The sequence below is a fragment of the Bubalus kerabau genome, chromosome 2 (genome assembly GCF_029407905.1).
Source record: "Bubalus kerabau isolate K-KA32 ecotype Philippines breed swamp buffalo chromosome 2, PCC_UOA_SB_1v2, whole genome shotgun sequence".
Lineage (NCBI taxonomy): Eukaryota > Metazoa > Chordata > Mammalia > Artiodactyla > Bovidae > Bubalus > Bubalus kerabau.
The window spans coordinates 118,394,136-118,411,911 of NC_073625.1; the positions used below are offsets into that span (position 1 = coordinate 118,394,136).

A 17,776-nucleotide genomic window follows, 5' to 3' on the forward strand; every position below is an offset into this window, starting at 1 on the left:
GTAATTGTGAGGTTTTAATTCAGTTCAGTCGCTCAGTCATGTCTGACTCTGTGCGACCCCACGGACTAAAGCACACCAGGCTTCCCTGTTCATCACAAACTCCTGGAGCTTACTCAAACTCATGTCCAGAGTCAGTGATGCCATCCAATCATCTCATCCTCTGTCATCCCCTTCTCCTCCTGCCTTCAATCTTTCCCAGCATCAGGGTCTTTTCCAATGAGTCAGTTCTTCCCATCAGGTTTTAATTAGCTTTGAGGTCATCTGGAGGGAAGTTGTTCTGGGTTTTTCAATCACTGGGATAAAAATTAAAAATCAGGGTGGCCTGCAGGGCAGCCTAGCAGCTCTGAATTACTCCTGGAGGTCCCAGACGCAGACGTGGCTTCTCCAGTGTCTGGTTTACTGCTGATCCTGACCCACAGAATGTGACCATCTCCCTTCCCTGCCAGTTCCCAGGCATCCATGCACATGAACAGCTGCTGCATACATTTTTCCTTAATAAAATTAGGCATGAAAAAAAATAAAATTAGGCATGGACACAAAATCTCCAAAGATATAAAAAATGAGAATCTGAAAAGCAAGTTCTGTGATTCAAAAAGCTCTTCTTGTTGTGGAAAGGCAATGGCCATCAAGTGTCCTTCCCAGTGTTTCTGGAGCGTTTCAGCCTCCCTGCCCACCTGTCACCCACACAGGCCCTCTGGGCCTCACTCTGCACACAGTGAGCTGGGCAGGGCATCCCTGACTGACCACAGAGGGGACGAATCCCTAACAGGTAAGCTGAATTCAAAGGCTGTGAGACCCCCTCTTCTTTGGCTTTGCCTGAGCCCTGTGGCAGGTTCCAGCTGCCCAGGTTCTGCCTTCTTATGGAACCAGATTCCATGTTTAATCCAGGAAACTACTAGAAGAGCAGGAACACTGTTTCTAAAGGGGCTTTGTATCTTTGTGCCTAGAGTGCTTCCAAGGTGGGAAGTACCAGCCCTTTGAGACCTCAGGCTTCGGTGGAAACTCCCAAATCGGGAGCTGAGGCCACTCCGGCTGTGAAGGAGGCAGGGCGCCCTCTAGCGGCAGGCCTGGCCCTTTCAGGGCGAGGCAGAAGGGCTGGTTTGATTTGCAGGGCTGGAACTCAGGGCCCTGTCTCAAGGTCTGCAGCTACCTAGAGAAGGGTGGTGCCTGGTTCTGGTCCAAACACGCAGGTTCTGGACAATTTCAGGGATACTATGAGTTTAGCCTTCAAAGCCAAACTCAAGAAGTGATAACACAAACTCTACTTGTCAGTGACCTGGCTTAATTAAAAATAAGGCCACAGCTGGAAGGTGAGCTGTCATTGAAGGCCACGCTGGAGTGCCATAGAACAGGTGTGTGTGCAAGCACCACATGAGACAGACAGGGAACCTGGACCCACCCAGGGGAGAAGATGCCACAGTGCCCATCCTATCTGTCACAGCTCCTGCCAAGGATGCCCCATCAACATGCATCCCGCCCTGGGCAGAGCCAAGCGGATCCAAACTAGAAACAAACTACCTCTTAGCCATTGAGCACCTCCACACGTTTGTCCTAAAACAGGTTGGAGAAATCTCAAATGTAAATCTCCAGAATGTTGCCACCCCTTTCACTCAGCTCTGAATCGCCGGCTGCAGGCTGCACACAGCAACACCAAGGACATGCAGAGAGGTGCACGGTGGGCACGTGGTGTGCACAGGTCAGGCAAGGAGGGTGCAGAGCTCATCCCGGATCCTCCAGTGACTGGCCCCAGAGCCACCCGGAACATAAAACGTGAGGAGCCACCCCGGAACATAAAACGTGAAGAGCTGCCCTGGAACATAAAACGTGAAGAGCCGCCCCGGAACATAAAATGTGAAGAGCCACCCGGAACATAAACCGTGAAACATTTCTGCAGCAGTGGCAGGAACACACACCTTGGACCTTTGTATTTTATAGATATCAATATAAGCAAAATTGACTTAGCAATAAAAGGCAATTCACATATCCTCTTTGGGCCAAAAATGCTCCATGTACAAAAGAAAACCCATCCTTTTAACTTATGAGGCTGGTTTAAGGCGCAAATGAGATATATTTTTTCAATTGGTGTTTGGCTTTAAAATATAAAGGATTTGTATTCTATTTTATAATAAATCTGTTGTTAACATAGAGATATCTACCTAAAATCTTTGTATAAAATCAACTCCAAAAAGACAGATGCACCATGTTTGCCCTGAGGTTTGGGGGCCCTGCCCACCACTCTGCACCCCAACTGAGAAGGCCTGAGCCATTCACTGGGTATGCAAATTGGGCTGGGCTACCTGCTCTAGTTAATGCTCAGACTGGTGGTCGGTCCTCCTGGGATGGGCCTAATCCACCAGTGAGACATCAAGAGGTGATGGCTCAAGCCTCTCCCCGGCCCTCCCTCCACACCCAGGGCTCCCCAGCAGAGGCCAGGGCGAAACTTGTCAGTGAATATAGATCCTGTCGGAGATGGCTCCGGGGAAGTGGGTCATGATCTGCATCCGCAGCCACCAGTAGTAGTCCATGGGATGGTAGCGAGTGTAGGGAGTGGCGGCAGTCAGGGCGTGCGTCACAGCCTTGATGACAGGAGAGGTGTCCGTGGAGCCGCTGGTGCAGTAGCTCTCCATCCTGGCGACCTTCTCATCGAAGTACTTCCTGCCGTAGTCCTGGCGCACCACCTCAGGCAGCTCCTCCCACATCTTGTTGGCGATGGCCTGGATGCGCTCAGTACCGCCGTAGAGGCTGGTGGCGGCGATGAAGTTGCCGGGTTCCACCACGCTGACCTTCACTCCCAGCGGGTGCATCTCGTAGCGCAGGCAGTCAGAGAAAGCCTCCACCCCGAACTTGGTGATGCAGTACGGGGAGCGGGCCACGTTGGCCATGCGGCCCATCATGCTGCTGATGTTAACAACGCGGCCTGTGGAGGAAGACAGCAAACACCTGGTCACGGGGCCCTGCCTGCAGGGGCCCTGGGCCTGGCGTGTTTCAGGAGGCCTGATTACAACCCGGCCTCTTGGCCTGAGACCTCTTTTGCAGCCTGCGTGGCTGGGGCTCAGCCTTCTGAACCATCCAGGGTCAGGCGGGTTTCTCATTTATAGTGGAGGCCAGCTCAGGTCAGCATCAGCATCAGCATCAGCATCCTTGGTATTTCCTGTGTAGCCAGGTGGGCCCAAGAAGGATAGGGAAGGAGAAAAGAGAAGTAGGCTTGCAGAACAGGAGGGCACAACATAAAGGGCAACCGCTCTGTCTTGCCTGCCACGTTCTCCTATTGCCAGTAACTCCAAACTGTTATTACCTGGCCTGGCTCTGTTGCCAAGCAGGCAGAGGCAGGGTTCCAAATGTGCCTTCAGGTCTCAGACAATAACCTGAGCGGAGCCTCAGGCGCTAGGGGAGAGGGGACCTAGAGAGCTCTCCCACAGGCCCAGCCTGGGGGCGCTAGGAGTTGACACAGCCTCTGCCTGCCCTGGAGCAGTAGGTGGAGAAGGAGCCCATCCAGCCTTCCCCAGAAGGCCAGGCAGACCACAGAGCCCCTTGCCCTGGGTATGCCCCTAGTAAGTCAAGGCACGGCCCCACCAGGGCAGTATGGGGGAAACACCTTCCAGAAACCCCCAACTTGGAAGTCGCTGAAACGTGGGCATTTTTTTAAAAAACCGCACAGCTGCTCTCTGGGTCCCTCCTGTCACTGCTGGGTCACTGGGACGGAGGGCATGGATCTTCCCTTTTCTGCCATACTGTTTGCTACTGGAGGGAGAAAATGTGAGCCCGGGACTTCTTAGGTGGCTTGCTTACATGTGGCTACCTAACATGGTTTGGGCATTTTGTCTGTTTTGCCAATTTCTAATCTTGATTATTATTATTTTCAACTACTACCACAACTGTCTCATTTTTAAACTATGGTATAGTAACCCATAGGCTGGATCTACAAACATTTACTTAAGCACACCTCCGTCAGTACATGATGTATACACAAAGCTCTGTGCACACGGGTGGTTATTTGTCTAGATTAAGTTCTCAGACTAGGATTACTGCTATAATCTTTTAGCCTTTGGTGTAGAATGCTGACCTCTTACCTGCTCTACTGTCTGAAAACCACATGTCCCTTTCCACCCCCTGCCCAGGGCACCCCCACTGGCCACATCCACAGGCCCTGTGTCACCTGGGCTTATGGGCTCAGCCAGTGATGGTGGGGGGTAGTGGGTGCTCTGAGACCTGTTACCACTCTGAGTGAAGATGGAAAGGCAGAGCAGGTCTAGGGGACAGGACCTTACCTTTTGCCCTCCTGATGAGGGGGAGGAAGGCTTTCGTCACCCGAACGGTGCCCCAGAGGTTCACTTCCGCCACCTCCTTGTAGGTCTCCATGCTGGTGAACTCCACGTCTCCAAATGTCGAGATGCCCGCATTGTTAACCAGGCCCCACAAGCCTGCACCGGAGGGGACAGAACTGGGTCACCACAGGGCTCAGCCTCAGGCATCACCCGACAGCCTGCAGCCCATCCTCCTAGGCACTTTCATTCCTTTTCCCCACACCTTGGCAGCTTCTTGTCCAAGGCTTTCAAGACATGTTCTAGAGTCACCCAGGAATAACCAGAGATGGCGAGGTCTAAAGTGCCAGCTGTGACCTCCCGTCAGTCTACAGTTTCCAGTTCTCATCTCGCTTCTCCCTGCAGCCACTCTGATCCATCACGACCCAGCCCTGCTGACGCCCCCAGCCTGGAGCGCCCCCTCACCTTACTCACTTCTACCCTCCAGTCTCATCCTGCACCCTGCACCTGTTTGTTCATTCCTGCCTCTGAGCCTTTGCTGATCTTCTCCCTCTTCCCAGAAACCAGGGGAACCTCAGGAGTCCTCCAGGCCAAGTCCTCTCTGGAGAACCAGAGAGGGGACATAGCATCCAAGGTCACACAGCAAGTCAGAGGCTCAGCCAAGCCTTGAAGTCAGGTCAGGCCCCAGTCCGACTCCACTCTGAGGTGCTAACAACTCCTCCATCCTCTGCTCTCCACTCTGAACCACGCACTAAGGGCTGGATGTCATGTGGTCAGCTACCAATATGCCATCAGTCATCAATATGAACACTGAACACACCTGGTCTTTGCAGGGAGCAAAGACCCCTCAGGCTTGTGTGATCCCACTGGCCTTAGTACATGATCAGAGCAAACTCTCCAAGTGTACTTGGGTTGTTTCCTGCAAGACCAACTTGAAGGATCATCTGAGTCTACTTAGTCTGATAATTACTCTCATGGGTAGGGAGACAGAGGACCTGAGAGGGAAGCCTGGCTTCAGTGGGACCAGTGAGCCCGGGGCAGAGCTGAACTGGGATGAGACAATGAGGGCCAAGAGACAACAAGGGGACAAGACAGACAGCAAGGGGACAAGACAGACAGCGAGGGGACCAGACAGACAACGAGGGGATGAGACAGCGAGGGGACAAGACAGCGAGGGGTGAAGACAGCGAGGGGCGAGACAGCAAAGGGCGAGACAGTGAGGGGCAAGACAGACAGCGAGGGGCAAGACAGTGAGGGGCAGCCTTGTGCAGCCGGGCCCCCTCTGAGTTCTGTTTTTTCAGGTACAAGGACTGGACACGCTGGAACCTCAGGACAGCCGGGCCCTGCCCCTTCTTTGTGGAAACCCTCAGGGTTTAGTCTCCCGTGGCCATGAAAGTGCTCCTTCCCAAGATGTAGCCTCGAGCAGAGCTGCCTCCTGGGGGCTGTCCCTTTCTGTGGGAATTTAGGCCTGCTTCACTCCAGTTAATCACAGAAGTGAGTTTGTGTAAATGACAGAGTAATTGGTCTCCAACTGCTTTCCTTCCGTGTTACCCAAATTAAAGCTTTGGCAACTGACCTCTTGTGCTTTCTCCTTCAATTACGGAGAATTAAGAGCATTTATTAGAGAAAGGAAATTGCCGGTTAACAAAGTGCTCATGACGCTCTCACCTCCACTCCCCATGGCAACCAAGCCAAAGCCACCCACTCAGCTCTCATGAGTGACCTCACAGTGACGCAGCCACTCCCCTCCACCCTCTACCCCCTGCAGACCTTCCCCTGGGAGTCACTGCCCCGCTCCTCTTCCCAGGAGGAGCAGGAGGCCTCTCACCAATTGTCAAGGCCGACACTTCACCCTCCACTGCATTCCACATCATGAGCCATCCACCCTTCTTTTTATGCAACTTTCACTCCTCTCCCGTCCATGCTTCCCTCCCTTCAACAGTGTACACGTTAGATGCTCACTAAGTGTTTGTCAGGTGAATGAATGAATGTAAATATCAACACCATGTTTCATATCCCAAAGAACTTTCTCTTAATCGTGCTACTCCCTCACACCACTGTCTGCTCTCCTTCCCTCCATGGCCAGGCTTCTGAGAACACGAGCTACACTCTCCAGTTCCCCATTTTCCTGCCAGTCTGGGTCCCAGCCCCACACTGCTCCAGGGTGTCCAGGGCATCCCCTTGCTAGGGATATCTCTCCCACCCTCATTCCCTGCCATCTTCTCTGGCCTCAGCCTGCCCCCGGTGTGAGCACTACTGATTTGCACACACCTCCTTCATCTCCCCTGGCCCCCTTCTTCCACCTGTCCTCCAGGATCCTGTCCTAGAGCAGCTCCCATGCAGTGACACACGATGCTAGGCAGCCTCATCTTCTTTATGCTCATGAAAGTTTCCAGCTGCTTTGTGTTTGATTCCTATGGACAGTATACATGACATAAAATACATACCACCCTTTTATCCACCTAAAAATTAATAACATCTGACTCTGATATGAAAAAAGGTTAACTGCCCTTGACCTGTGGAAGCACAATGCTCCTGGATTTCAGCTCCGATGATGCGATAAGTAACAAGTCTGTGCACCCAGGAGAGCCCTGGAGTCCTTGGTCAATATTCTGAATAGACTCATAACCTTCCTGCTGGTCTGGGTGACAGCTGCTTTCCTGTAACCGCCCCATCACCCCTCTGAGTAACTTCCCACGCACCCCTCGAGAGTCACGGCTCTCCCAGCCCCACCGCCTCCTCCTGATGGTCATTTTCATCCGAAGGTCCCACAGGTCCCCAACTCACCCTAACTAACCACCAAGTGCTCAAGCCTGCTTTGCTAGTAGTTTCCTTTCGCTAAGTTTCCCTGTCATCTTTGACTGCTCCAGCCCCGTCATTTCCCCTGCATCTAAGGAGTCATGAGTGCTTTAATATTACCAAAAAGGAGCAAAAGGATGGCTGCTGGGCCCTGAACTAAGCATGTTGTATCCATTCATTCACCTGATCCTTAAAACCAGTTGATAGATACTGAGTTGTCCCATGTCCAGATGAAGCAACTGAGGCTCAGAGAGGTTAAGCAGCTTGTTCAATATCACCCAGCTAACCAGTGGATAGGATGGCGTAGGACCCAGGTCTGCATGAGGACATAGCTCTCGCCCTTAATCCTGTGCTGCTGTTGGCTTCCTCTGCTGGGTCACTAGAGTCACTGCCTTCTTTCCAGTGTCCACAGCATTAGTTTGGGTCCCTGTTCTTGGAGAAGGTCTCCCAGGTCTCCCTGTCAGTCGCTATCTTCCCCCATCCTGATCCAACCTGCTCCACCAGGCTCTCCTTCTCAGTCAGCCACTTCCTGCTCCTCTGCTTCCCTCTGGAGTGGGATGTGCGAGCCTCCTTTCCCACACTTGTCATCCACTCCCCGCCAAGGACTCTGCCCTCTCTGAGCCTGGACAGTCTGCCACTCCTCTGATATCATGGCCCCTCCTGCCTCCACGGTGTCCTAACTCTACTCAGCCATTCTGACCCTCAGCCTGAGAGCAGCTTCTGCTAAAGTGCTCCTGCTGTGGTTGGATCAAGCTGTGAGCCTCACAGATGGGCACCCTGAGGCCCACATGGTTGAAGGTACAAACCCAAGCTCAAAACACTAGTAAGAGGCTAAGCCCAGAGCAACTGCAGCCTTCTCACTCCCAGATGAGTACGCCCCAGATGTAGGGACCTCCCTGTCCATGGCATAATGTCCCCAGTGTTATAACCAATCCTCATAGGTCTTGCCGTGAAGCCACTGACTTCCATTTTGCCCAACTACAAACTTCCTCTGCCAGCTCTCACCCTTTCATGTGCTCAGCACACTACCAAACACAGTAAGCACTCAATAAATGTTTACTGAATGCAAGGTAAGAGGTGGTTTCAAGATCAGGCCATGCCCACAGCCTGCAGGTTGGTCCGCTTGCTTGGCCTCTCCCTATGGTGGTGGAGGAAGGGCTGGTCACAGGCTCTGGATGGCCGGTCCCTCAGGTCCCTGTGGGGGAGCAAAGGGGCTGGTGGCAGAAGGCTCACCAGCTCTAACCTGACAATCCCCTTCATCTCACCACCACCACTGGCTCTCCTGGCTTTGGCAGCAACTGTTCCACAGAGCCAGGGTGAAGGGCGTCAAACTCGTCATCAAAATGTGATGACTCTCCATCAAAATGTGCCTTCCACGCTGGGGGAATTGGGGGTGGCGGGGAGGAAGAATGGACTGTCTCCTGGAAGGTTCCTGCTGAGGTGGATGGGTGTGCGTGTGTGTGCTAAGTCACTTCAGTTGTGTCCGACTCTTTGAGACCCATGGACTGTAGCCTGCCAGGCTCCTCTGTCCATGGGATTTTCTAGGCAAGAATACTGGAGTGCGTTGCCATTTCCTTTTCCAGGGGATCTTCCCAACCCAGGGATCGAACCCATGTCTTTTATGTCTCCTACATTGGCAGGCGGGTTCTTGACCACTAGCACCATCTGGGAAGTCAAGGTGGATCGGTGGAGTGAGTCAAAAGTGGCCACAGACTTAGGGAAGGCATCTGGTCTGCAAGCTCAGGGAGGGCGCCCTCTGGTGGTCAAAGACAGTATTGCCTGAGGAGGAGGGGGGAATTTGCACTGTGTAACAGTCGGACACGACTGAGCAACTTCACATTCACTTTTCACTTTCATGCATTGGAGAAGGAAATGGCAACCCACTCCAGTATTCTTGCCTGGAGAATCCCAGGGACGGGGGAGCCTGGTGGGCTGCCGTCTATGGGGTCGCACAGAGTCGGACACGACTGAAGCGACTTAGCAGCAGCAACCCAGAAAAACGCTTCTTCCCTGGTGGCTCTGTGGTAAAGAATCTGCCTGTCAATGCAGAAGACGAGGGTTTAAGCCCTTGTCAGAAAGATCCAGGGGTCAGAAACATCCCCTGGAGAAAGAAATGGCAACCCACTCCAGCATTCTTGCTTGGGAAATCCCACGGACAGAGGAACCTGGTGGGCTAGAGTTGTGGGGTGTAGCCCAGGCGGGGTCGCAAAAGAGTCTGACACAGCTCAGTGACTTAATAATAAACAACAACAGCCCAGTAAAAAACGTCCATGAGGGGTTGGCGGTCAGGGGAGAGGGGGCAGAAGGAAGGGAAAAGGGGAGAGACCTGGGCAGCCACATATATGACAGATTTATTTTGTTTTTCAGATCTAAAAAATCTTGAAATCTTTTTTTCCAAAAAATGCAGTACTGGTTAATTAAGGTGATGGTGAGTGGTTTAACAGCCCTTGCAGGAATGCGTCATGTGGAAAAAAGAACAGGGAACAGTTTCTGCACCAGGGTTGGTGCTGGGATTTGAGCCCAATCCAAGGGCAAGGGGGAGCCCGGGGTCCTCCCCAACTTGCCCAGTTAGGCTAACTGGGCAGACTAGTATTGGGATAGAGTTGTTACGTCTTGGTGGCTGAGGACAAGGACCAGGGTCCTGAGCAGCCCCCGACCCCAGTGTGGCCCTGTTCTGTGCTCAGTTCTACCCTGACCCTTCCTTTCCATGGCCGTTTTATCACCACAAACCCACAGGCTGTGATGAAGTCGGTTTATGGTGCTGACTGCAGCTGTTTTCCAGCCTAATCATTTATGAAGGCAACCCAGAGAAGGCGGGCAGGAGGAGGATTTACCACCGGGGAGGAGGCCAGGCAGGCTGTACCTTCCAAGCTGGTAATCATCCCAGTGGGACCCATCCTGCCTTTGCTTAATGGGGTAGGAGTCCTGGCTCTGCCTGTTCATTACTAAACAGATGTTCAGCGAGTTCTGGAACTCACGGGCCTCTCCTCAGAGAGCAGAGGGGCCTGGGACTGGCCTGCTGTGGGGGTGGGGGTGGCCCTGGGCTGACAAGGTGATGTATCGGTGATAGCTTCTCTGAGAGCCTCCCAGCATGGGAGCCCCTGGGGTCCCTGCTGGGGCATGACAGCAGCTCCGCCTGACTGATAAATGCTCAGCGTGCGGCCAGCACTGGCCCGGGTCACCCCCCACTTGCCTGCTCCCTACCACCCACTGAAGTAAGGGCTCGGAGAGCTGCCCCACCCTACTCTGCAGGGTGGCAGAGGGCTGAATAAGGCACCCCCTTTTCGCCTGGGCTGACAAGAAGCTCGAAGGTAAATGTCCTGGAAGAAGTGACAGAACCAGAATGCAGCACCGTCCCACTGCAAGAGCCATGTCCCCTCCCCTCTGCTATACGACAGAGCCTCTCCCACCAAGGTCCTCCGTGGCCTGGACCGGGAGGGCAGTTGAGTTCTTACAATACAGAATTTTCTGCAGCATGTGACCCTGTTGGCGATGGGCCCCCAACTTTCTGTTCCCTTAGCTCCTGGGGCACTGTACCAAACCTCTCTGAGAGATGTCTTTCTCTTCTGTGGCCCCAAATTGCTTCTGTTCCCCAGGAGTTCCTCCTTGCATCTCCTCCACTCCTAGTCTCACTTCCAACCATGCACACCTGATTTGCAGCCCACAGACTTCGGGGAAGGAGGTGTGTGCATAGGCATGTCAGCATCTACCATCCCTTGGCTGCTCCTCCAGTGCGGGGCAGCAGCTGTCCGGGGTACAGACCTCTCGCCTCTACCTCACCTCGACACACAAAGTCCAGCCGGCTCTGTCTCCGCAATACTCCTTGAATCTGGTGCCTCCTCTTTTCCAACACCTAGTGTACTAATTCAGGAGGCTCACACTCATGCTCTCCCCTCCACACTGCCACCACCATCCCCAGACTACAAGTCTGAGCAGGTCATTCCTCACAGCAAAGCCCCTTCAGCGGCTCCCCTCGCCCTCAAGAGAGCAGCCACGCTCCTTCACCTGGGCCCCAAGCCCTGCACGACCTCCCTGCCTGATCTCATGTGCTGCCAACACAACTGCCAGCCTGACCCTGATTGGCTGCCCTTCAGCACAGCCTGTATGCTCCCCATCACTGTTCACGCTCTCCCTCCCACTTGGAATGCCCGTCCTGTGCTCTGCCAATCTGCCCTGGCTGACCCTCCCCCAGCCCACCCCAAGACCAGGCTATGTCCCTCTGTCCCATGTTGCACTCCGAGAGGGGATATGGATCAACTCCCCAGTGAACTGTGAGGTCCCTGGGGTCAGGGGCTATGTCTTGGCCATCTTTGTGTCCCCAGCATCAGCCCAGCTCCCAGAGCTTGCACTCAATGAGGATTGGCTGGGTTGGTCTGTATAGCCTCAGTGCAGTGTGAAATTTAACCTATTTCCTCCACTCTGCAGCAGGATGAAGAGCCCAAACAAGAGACAAAGTTGTCTTTTGGCAGGATGTTAGCATATGGAAGAGGGTGTTTGGGGAGGGTCCCCTCAGAACAGCCACCCCCACTGCCCCAAGGCGCCCTTACCTTTCTCAGGGTCCTCCAGGCTTGAGCGGATGACCTCCGCCGCTTTATCCACCTCTTCGCTTTTGCAGACGTTGAGCTGGACAGTTCTTAAGCGATCACTCTTCATGCTGTCCAGCTCTTTGACCCCATCACTCCCTTTGTCCTGGGGAGAAGAGAGGAGCTGCCGCACCTGCCTCCTTCCCACCCAGCCTGCGGGATGAGGACCAGGGCCAAGGCAGGGAACTGCCCCCGGTCCCAACCAAAGCCTGGGGCTTGTGCACAGCTTATTAACAGCCGCAGGGGATGGTCTTTGGGGACCCACCTGGACCTGCTCCACCAGTAAATGGTTCTAGTCAACCCCTGAGCACAGTGGCACATCAAATACCAAACTAAGTGCCTCAGACACAAGCCCCCAAAGCCCCCCGGCAGGATGCTGTCTCCCAGCAGAGGTCACAAACCCAGTACGGACCAGGGCCAGGCATGTGGGGATCAGACAGTGGGGAGGGTGGGGCTCAGGAACGGAGCATACACCCTCTCACCCCGCCAGCTGTTGTCCATGTGGGTATGCAATCCCAGGGCTGCCAGACGCTTAGATGTTTAAGCTAGTAACTAGGATCTCCTAATGTTCCAAGTGTTAGAAAAATTACCCTTAAAAAAAAAAAAGCCACTGCATGCCAAAGCACACTCACAGCTGCATGTGACCAGCAGGTTGCCAGCCAGTCACTTCTGTTCTAAGCCAAGAGCCAGTCACACCAGCTTGACCAGAGCCAGACTGCAACTGCAGCTGGGTCACGAACCAGGCTCTGTGCACTCAGGTGCATCCCTTAAGAGGGGCCCATTTTTTCCAGACACCGCTATTTCCAAGGGCATCGTCACCTGCACTGACCTTCTCGGGTTAATGGCATGAGGAACTCGCTTTTAAAAAAAAAAAACCTTCCTAATGACAAAGCACTATGCAAATTCAAGTATTATTAAACAAGAGAAAAGTGTCACTCACTCAGCGCTCATGTCTTGGGCCTCTATCATGTTCAAGCACTGTGCTAATAACACAGACGTGAAAATAAATAATAGCCTCTGTTCTCAAAGAGTCACGTTTTAAGGAAGGAGGCAGATGTGTGAGCAGACAAGACTGGGCAACTATGCTGCGTGAAAGCTTGTGGGAGGCAGGAGGCTGCACAGAAAGTGGGGCGGGCAGGGAAGGGCCTAAAAAAGCAGTGCCAGCCGAGGACATGAACCAGAGCGGAGCCCGGGGACCAAGCACTTCCTGAAGAGGATGACTCCGGTCCTACCACAAGCCACGGAAGGCACAGCAGAGGTAGAGGAAGTGGTGGGATGTGAGGCTGGAGAGTCAGGCAAGGGCCTGCTTGGGGGCAGCGGTGAGCAGATGCAGGATCTGAATAAAGCAGACATCATCTATTGTTTACTGTGCTTCACACTGTGCTGTCTGAAATGCACTATCTCCTTAGTCCTCCCATCCGTGGGCCTTTCTCAGTGGCCCATGGAACAGTGATGCATCTTAGGAGAGGACAGGAGTAGCCGCCAGAAGACGAAGGGACGGAGAGATGCCTCCCTGTTCCATGGACCACTGAGAAAAGTCACTCAGCCGAGGGCTGGCCTGGGCTCCATCTGGTACTGAACAAACATCCCTGGCAAGGCCAGAGCAGGGAGCGTGAGGACGGCTGTGGAGCAAAGTTCTCTACAAGATGGGCTGAGTGCCATCAGTGGTTTGAAACAGGAGGCCCCTAACCCCAGGCCTGAAGAACCCACATCATGAATGTCAGAGGGACCGAGGAGAGAATGGGGAGGCTCTCTATCACGTTGGTCCACCAGTGCTGGAGAGGACTGGAGAGGATAATCTCTCTGGAGAGGACTTGGGAGAACAGGATGGCATGGGGGCCCACTTGTCCTGTGCAGCCCGGAAAACAGAATCAGGGCAGGGAAGTCAAATTCAGCTCAAGACGAGGAGTGACTCTCACAGTCTGGAGATGGCATGGGCTACCCTGGAGGTGTTCAGACAATGAGGATGGATGTGGGGTCTATCTGGATGGGATGGGAGAACACGGTACAGAGAAAACTCAGGCATCAGGCAGGACATCAGGCTGACCCTCCTCTAATATCTCTTCCACCCCTAAACTGTCAACTTCTCTAGGGAGCCTCCCCAGAGGCCCTGGAAGACTCAGCAGCATGGCTCCCTGAGCCTCTGCCCTGCCTGGCACCAGGAACACCAGATACATCAGAGTCACCACTGCACAGAGCAGCGAGGGTGAGGCCTGGTTTGCCCAAGACTTGGCCCTGTGAACCCCTGGATGTGCAGGTCTTCCTAATCGGCATGGTGCTCCAGCTCCGGGGAGCAGAAAGGGGTGAGCGCCTACTGCCGTCCCCCAGGGGTCCACCAGAGAAGAACTGCCCAGACGCTGTCTTCAAGTCCAGAGGCTGGAGGGGCTGCCCACAGACACCTCTCTTTCCCACAGACAGCAGACAGGTATCAGGAAAACACCTATCTTGTTTTAATTCAGTCTTTGTATCAGGGATCCTCAAAAGCCCCTGAGGATAGAGTCTGCACGGCCCAAGTCTCCGAGGGCCGCTGATGTCTGCTCCAATAGAACGATTCCAGCTGAGATGACCAGGCGCTGAGTGCTGTTCCTCCTCTGACCTCTGTTAACCCTGCCACCATCATGCAACAAACAACTTCAGAACCCCACTCCAGACCTCTCCTGTGCCTCTTGCTAGCATCAAGCCGACGCCCCTGCAGCCCCCAGGGGAGAACCCCACCCCACTCAGGGTTAGGGTGGCCCCCAATCCAGGTTAGGGTGCCCACAGGAACATAGTTTGGCTGCTTGACAGCTAAGAGCCTTCTCACAGAGAAAACCACAGCTTCCAGCTCAGCATTCAGGCCCCCAGGAGAGAAGCCGCCCCCTCTCCGCCCCCCCGCCCCGCCATCCCACATCCTCATCAGCCCCTGAGCAGCCTCCACGTCTGGCTTCCCTGACTGTCGGTTGGCCTTCAGCTGTTCAAAGGAGCCTTTTCCCAACCCCCTCAGCCCACAGCCCGCAGCCCTTGGCAGTCTGTCCCCTTCTGGATCCTCCTGTCCCAGGGCTCAGGCTGCACTGTCCGATCATTCCACCTTCTCGCTCCAGGGTTTCTGTGTGTGTCCACATCTGTCTTGCTGCTTAGGGACAAGCATTTGGTCCTTCAGCGTTGGTGCCCTTGTAACCAGTTTCTTGATAAACCCATTTCTTATGTAATCCCTTTAAACTACATCTGTAAGCTATTTTTCCACCCCTGGATGAACATTCAGGCAGACTTGTAACTTTTTACCAGACTTGTCTGGTAACTTTTGCATTCATTCCCAGATTAACAGAGAACTTTTTTGTTTTGGCAGAGTCTGGTTCAGTCTACTGATCCACTAACTCCAGTACAGCCTGGCTTGAATGCCCAAACCCTCAAACTTATATCCAGCTTAGAGCCTGCCTTGACCTGGGCCTGGCAGGGTAGGGTGTGGGAGTGGGGTGCCAACTAGCAGGGCTGGAAGCTGTGCGTCTCACTATTTTCGAGCTCGTCCTTGTCTCCTGTTCCTTAATCTCTGACCCTTTCAGACTTGGATGCGGGGACTGGCCAATGAAAGGGCGAGACCATAGTCTTCTGGGGGGTGGGGGTGCCATCGTCGTCTGCTCCTGGTGCCCTGGGACAGCAGACGCACCAGAGATGGCCCTCCCTTCTTGGGACACTTTTGAGACTTCCACACAGATCCCTCCACAGGACCACTCCCTCCTCTACAGAGGTGTCTCCTGCCTCAGCCCGGGCTTCAGTGGGACGCCGCTTTGTCTGGGATCACACACAGCCTCTCAGGAGTCTCACTGCATCTCATACCCTTAAGGTGTCTCCAGGCAACTCTCCCACTGTCCACATCCAGGCAGCAGTGTCCTGGTTGGGTGGAAGGACAACCCTCTCTCATTGGGGCTATGTTCGCTCTGCTTCCAGATGAGCCACTCTGGCCTCATCTGGAGGCTTTTAGACTTGTTTTGGTAAACATTAACACATCATTTTGTGACCTCTAATCACCAAGGCACAAAAGGTAAGCTCTCCAAGTAAGCTCCCTGAAGCCCACCTCATTTTACTTGAGACTAGAGGGAAAATATACTCTAACTACCATCTCTAAACTTCCAACCTCTTTTGTATCAATTTATTACAACACTGAGGCAGGTCAGGGGCTAATCCCAGCAGAAAGGTTTCATGGTTTCTCAGCATTTTACTGTTAGGCAGCCTAGCACACCTCAAGGCAGAAGGTGAGGACACTTGGCACGTGTTATCCGTGAGCATCTGTCACATATATTAGAAGCATGGAGACAAGAGGAGCAAGACTGGGGCACTGTAATATTACAAAATGAGCCAAAGGAGAAGCCAGCAAAGGGGATGAAGAAAAACCTAGAGAGCAGGGTGTCCATGAAACCAAGAAACAAAGCGTTGTAAGCAAGAGTGGTTTGTTTAGTCAAAGCTGCTGATAATGGCCTGAGAAGTAACCAATGGATGTGTCAAGAGAGAGGCTGCTGGCATTCCCTGATAAAAGCCCGATCAGAGGCATTCTGAGCCCTGCCTTCACCATTAGAGGGAGTAGCCCTAGTATAGCTTTTATGGGGAGCAATCTGGCAGATTTGAATAAATTCTAAAATCTTTCCACCTAGCACTTTCACATCTAGAAATTTTTTCTAACAATCACTAATGAAAGCCTGCAAAGCCAGGTACGAGACTATTCACTGTGGCTTTGTTTGTAATGACAAAAGCGAGAAATAAAGGGCACAGATGGACTGCAGTTGCCATGGGGTTGCAGAGAGTCGGACGTGACTGAGCTTGCACGCCCAGGCGCACACGGGCGGGGCAAGACAGCTGAAAGCAAAGGCTTTACTTTTTCATATCACACACTTCTATATTGTTTGAGTCTATTATGAATATGTACTACTTTCAAAATTCAAAAGAAATAAACGTTGAAAGGACAAACTCTTCTCTGATCTGGAAATATGTTCAAACCATGACAATGCAAATTATTACCTGCGCTTGCTACGTTATTGAAATTTTTTACATTGCATGGATATTGTTTTATAGATATTAAACCTAGTGAAAAAAATTCCTTCCCAGGGTTCCTACTGCCTTCAAAATGAAGAAAAATGTTTCACCCACTGAACAGAGACAATGAGTTGTTCTTAATACCCATTCTTCCCTTCTTCTATAGCAGTAAAACCCGACTTCAAGCAGGGTACATATTGTTTCGGAATAACGACTACATTTACCAGCCTCCCTAGCAGGCAGGCAGGCCATGTGACTAAGCTCTGGCCAATAGAGAGAGAGCACAGGTGCCATAAATGCAGCTTCTGGGTCATGACTTCAAAGACCAGCAAGAGAAGCACTCATAGTAACTGCTGCTGCTGCTAAGTTGCTTCAGTCGTGTCCGACTCTGTGCGACCCCATAGACGGCAGCCCACCAGGCTCCCCCGTCCCTGGGATTCTCCAGGCAAGAACACTAGAGTGGGTTGCCATTTCCTTCTCCAGTGCATGAAAGTGAAAAGTGAACATGAAGTCGCTCAGTCGTGTCCAACTCTTAGCGACCCCATGGACTGCAGCCTACCAGGCTCCTCCATCCATGGGATTTTCCAGGCAAGAGTACTGGAGTGGGGTGCCATTGCCTTCTCCGACTCACAGTAAAAGAAATACAAATTACAACTATACTGAGATACAGTTCTCATTTATCAGACTGGCAAAAATCAAAAGTTTAAAGCATACTCTTATCAGTGAAAGTATGTAGAAACAGGTATTTTCATACATTACTGGTGGGAATGTAAAATTACACAACCCCTATGATAGGAAATTGGGGGATATCTTTTAAAATGATGACGTATTTCATTAACCCTTGACTGAAGAGTCACCTCACTCCTAGGAATTTACCCTAAAGATAAACTTCCAACAATACGTGAAAAAAATACCTATTCACAAAGTTCTTCATTGTCGCATTATTGATAATTGCAAAATATTGGAAAAAACCTATATGTTAGTAAATATATAGGAACCTGTTGGAGTCCACTGTGGTCCACCCACACATGGAACACTGAGATGCTATTTAAAAAAAGTGAAAAAGATCTCTGTGAACTCACATGGGGGTGGTTTCCAAGATATATCAGTAAGTTTTTTAGGTAAAAA

General features: G+C 52.4%; 1 protein-coding gene across 4 annotated transcripts in view; it reads right to left on the reverse strand.

Moving 5' to 3' along the window:
• Positions 1–579: 579 nt before the first annotated feature.
• The window catches only part of BDH1 (3-hydroxybutyrate dehydrogenase 1), a 37,483-nt gene continuing 20,286 nt past the window's right edge, over positions 580–17,776 (reverse strand). For all 4 annotated transcript variants that reach the window (XM_055568619.1, XM_055568620.1, XM_055568621.1 and 1 more), the window contains 3 exons: positions 11,609–11,750; positions 4,269–4,421; positions 580–2,917 (listed from right to left, as the gene is read on the reverse strand). In XM_055568619.1, coding sequence (XP_055424594.1) covers positions 2,445–2,917; positions 4,269–4,421; positions 11,609–11,750 — 768 coding nt within the window. In that variant the 3' untranslated portion in view covers positions 580–2,444. The remainder of the gene's footprint in view (positions 2,918–4,268; positions 4,422–11,608; positions 11,751–17,776) is intronic.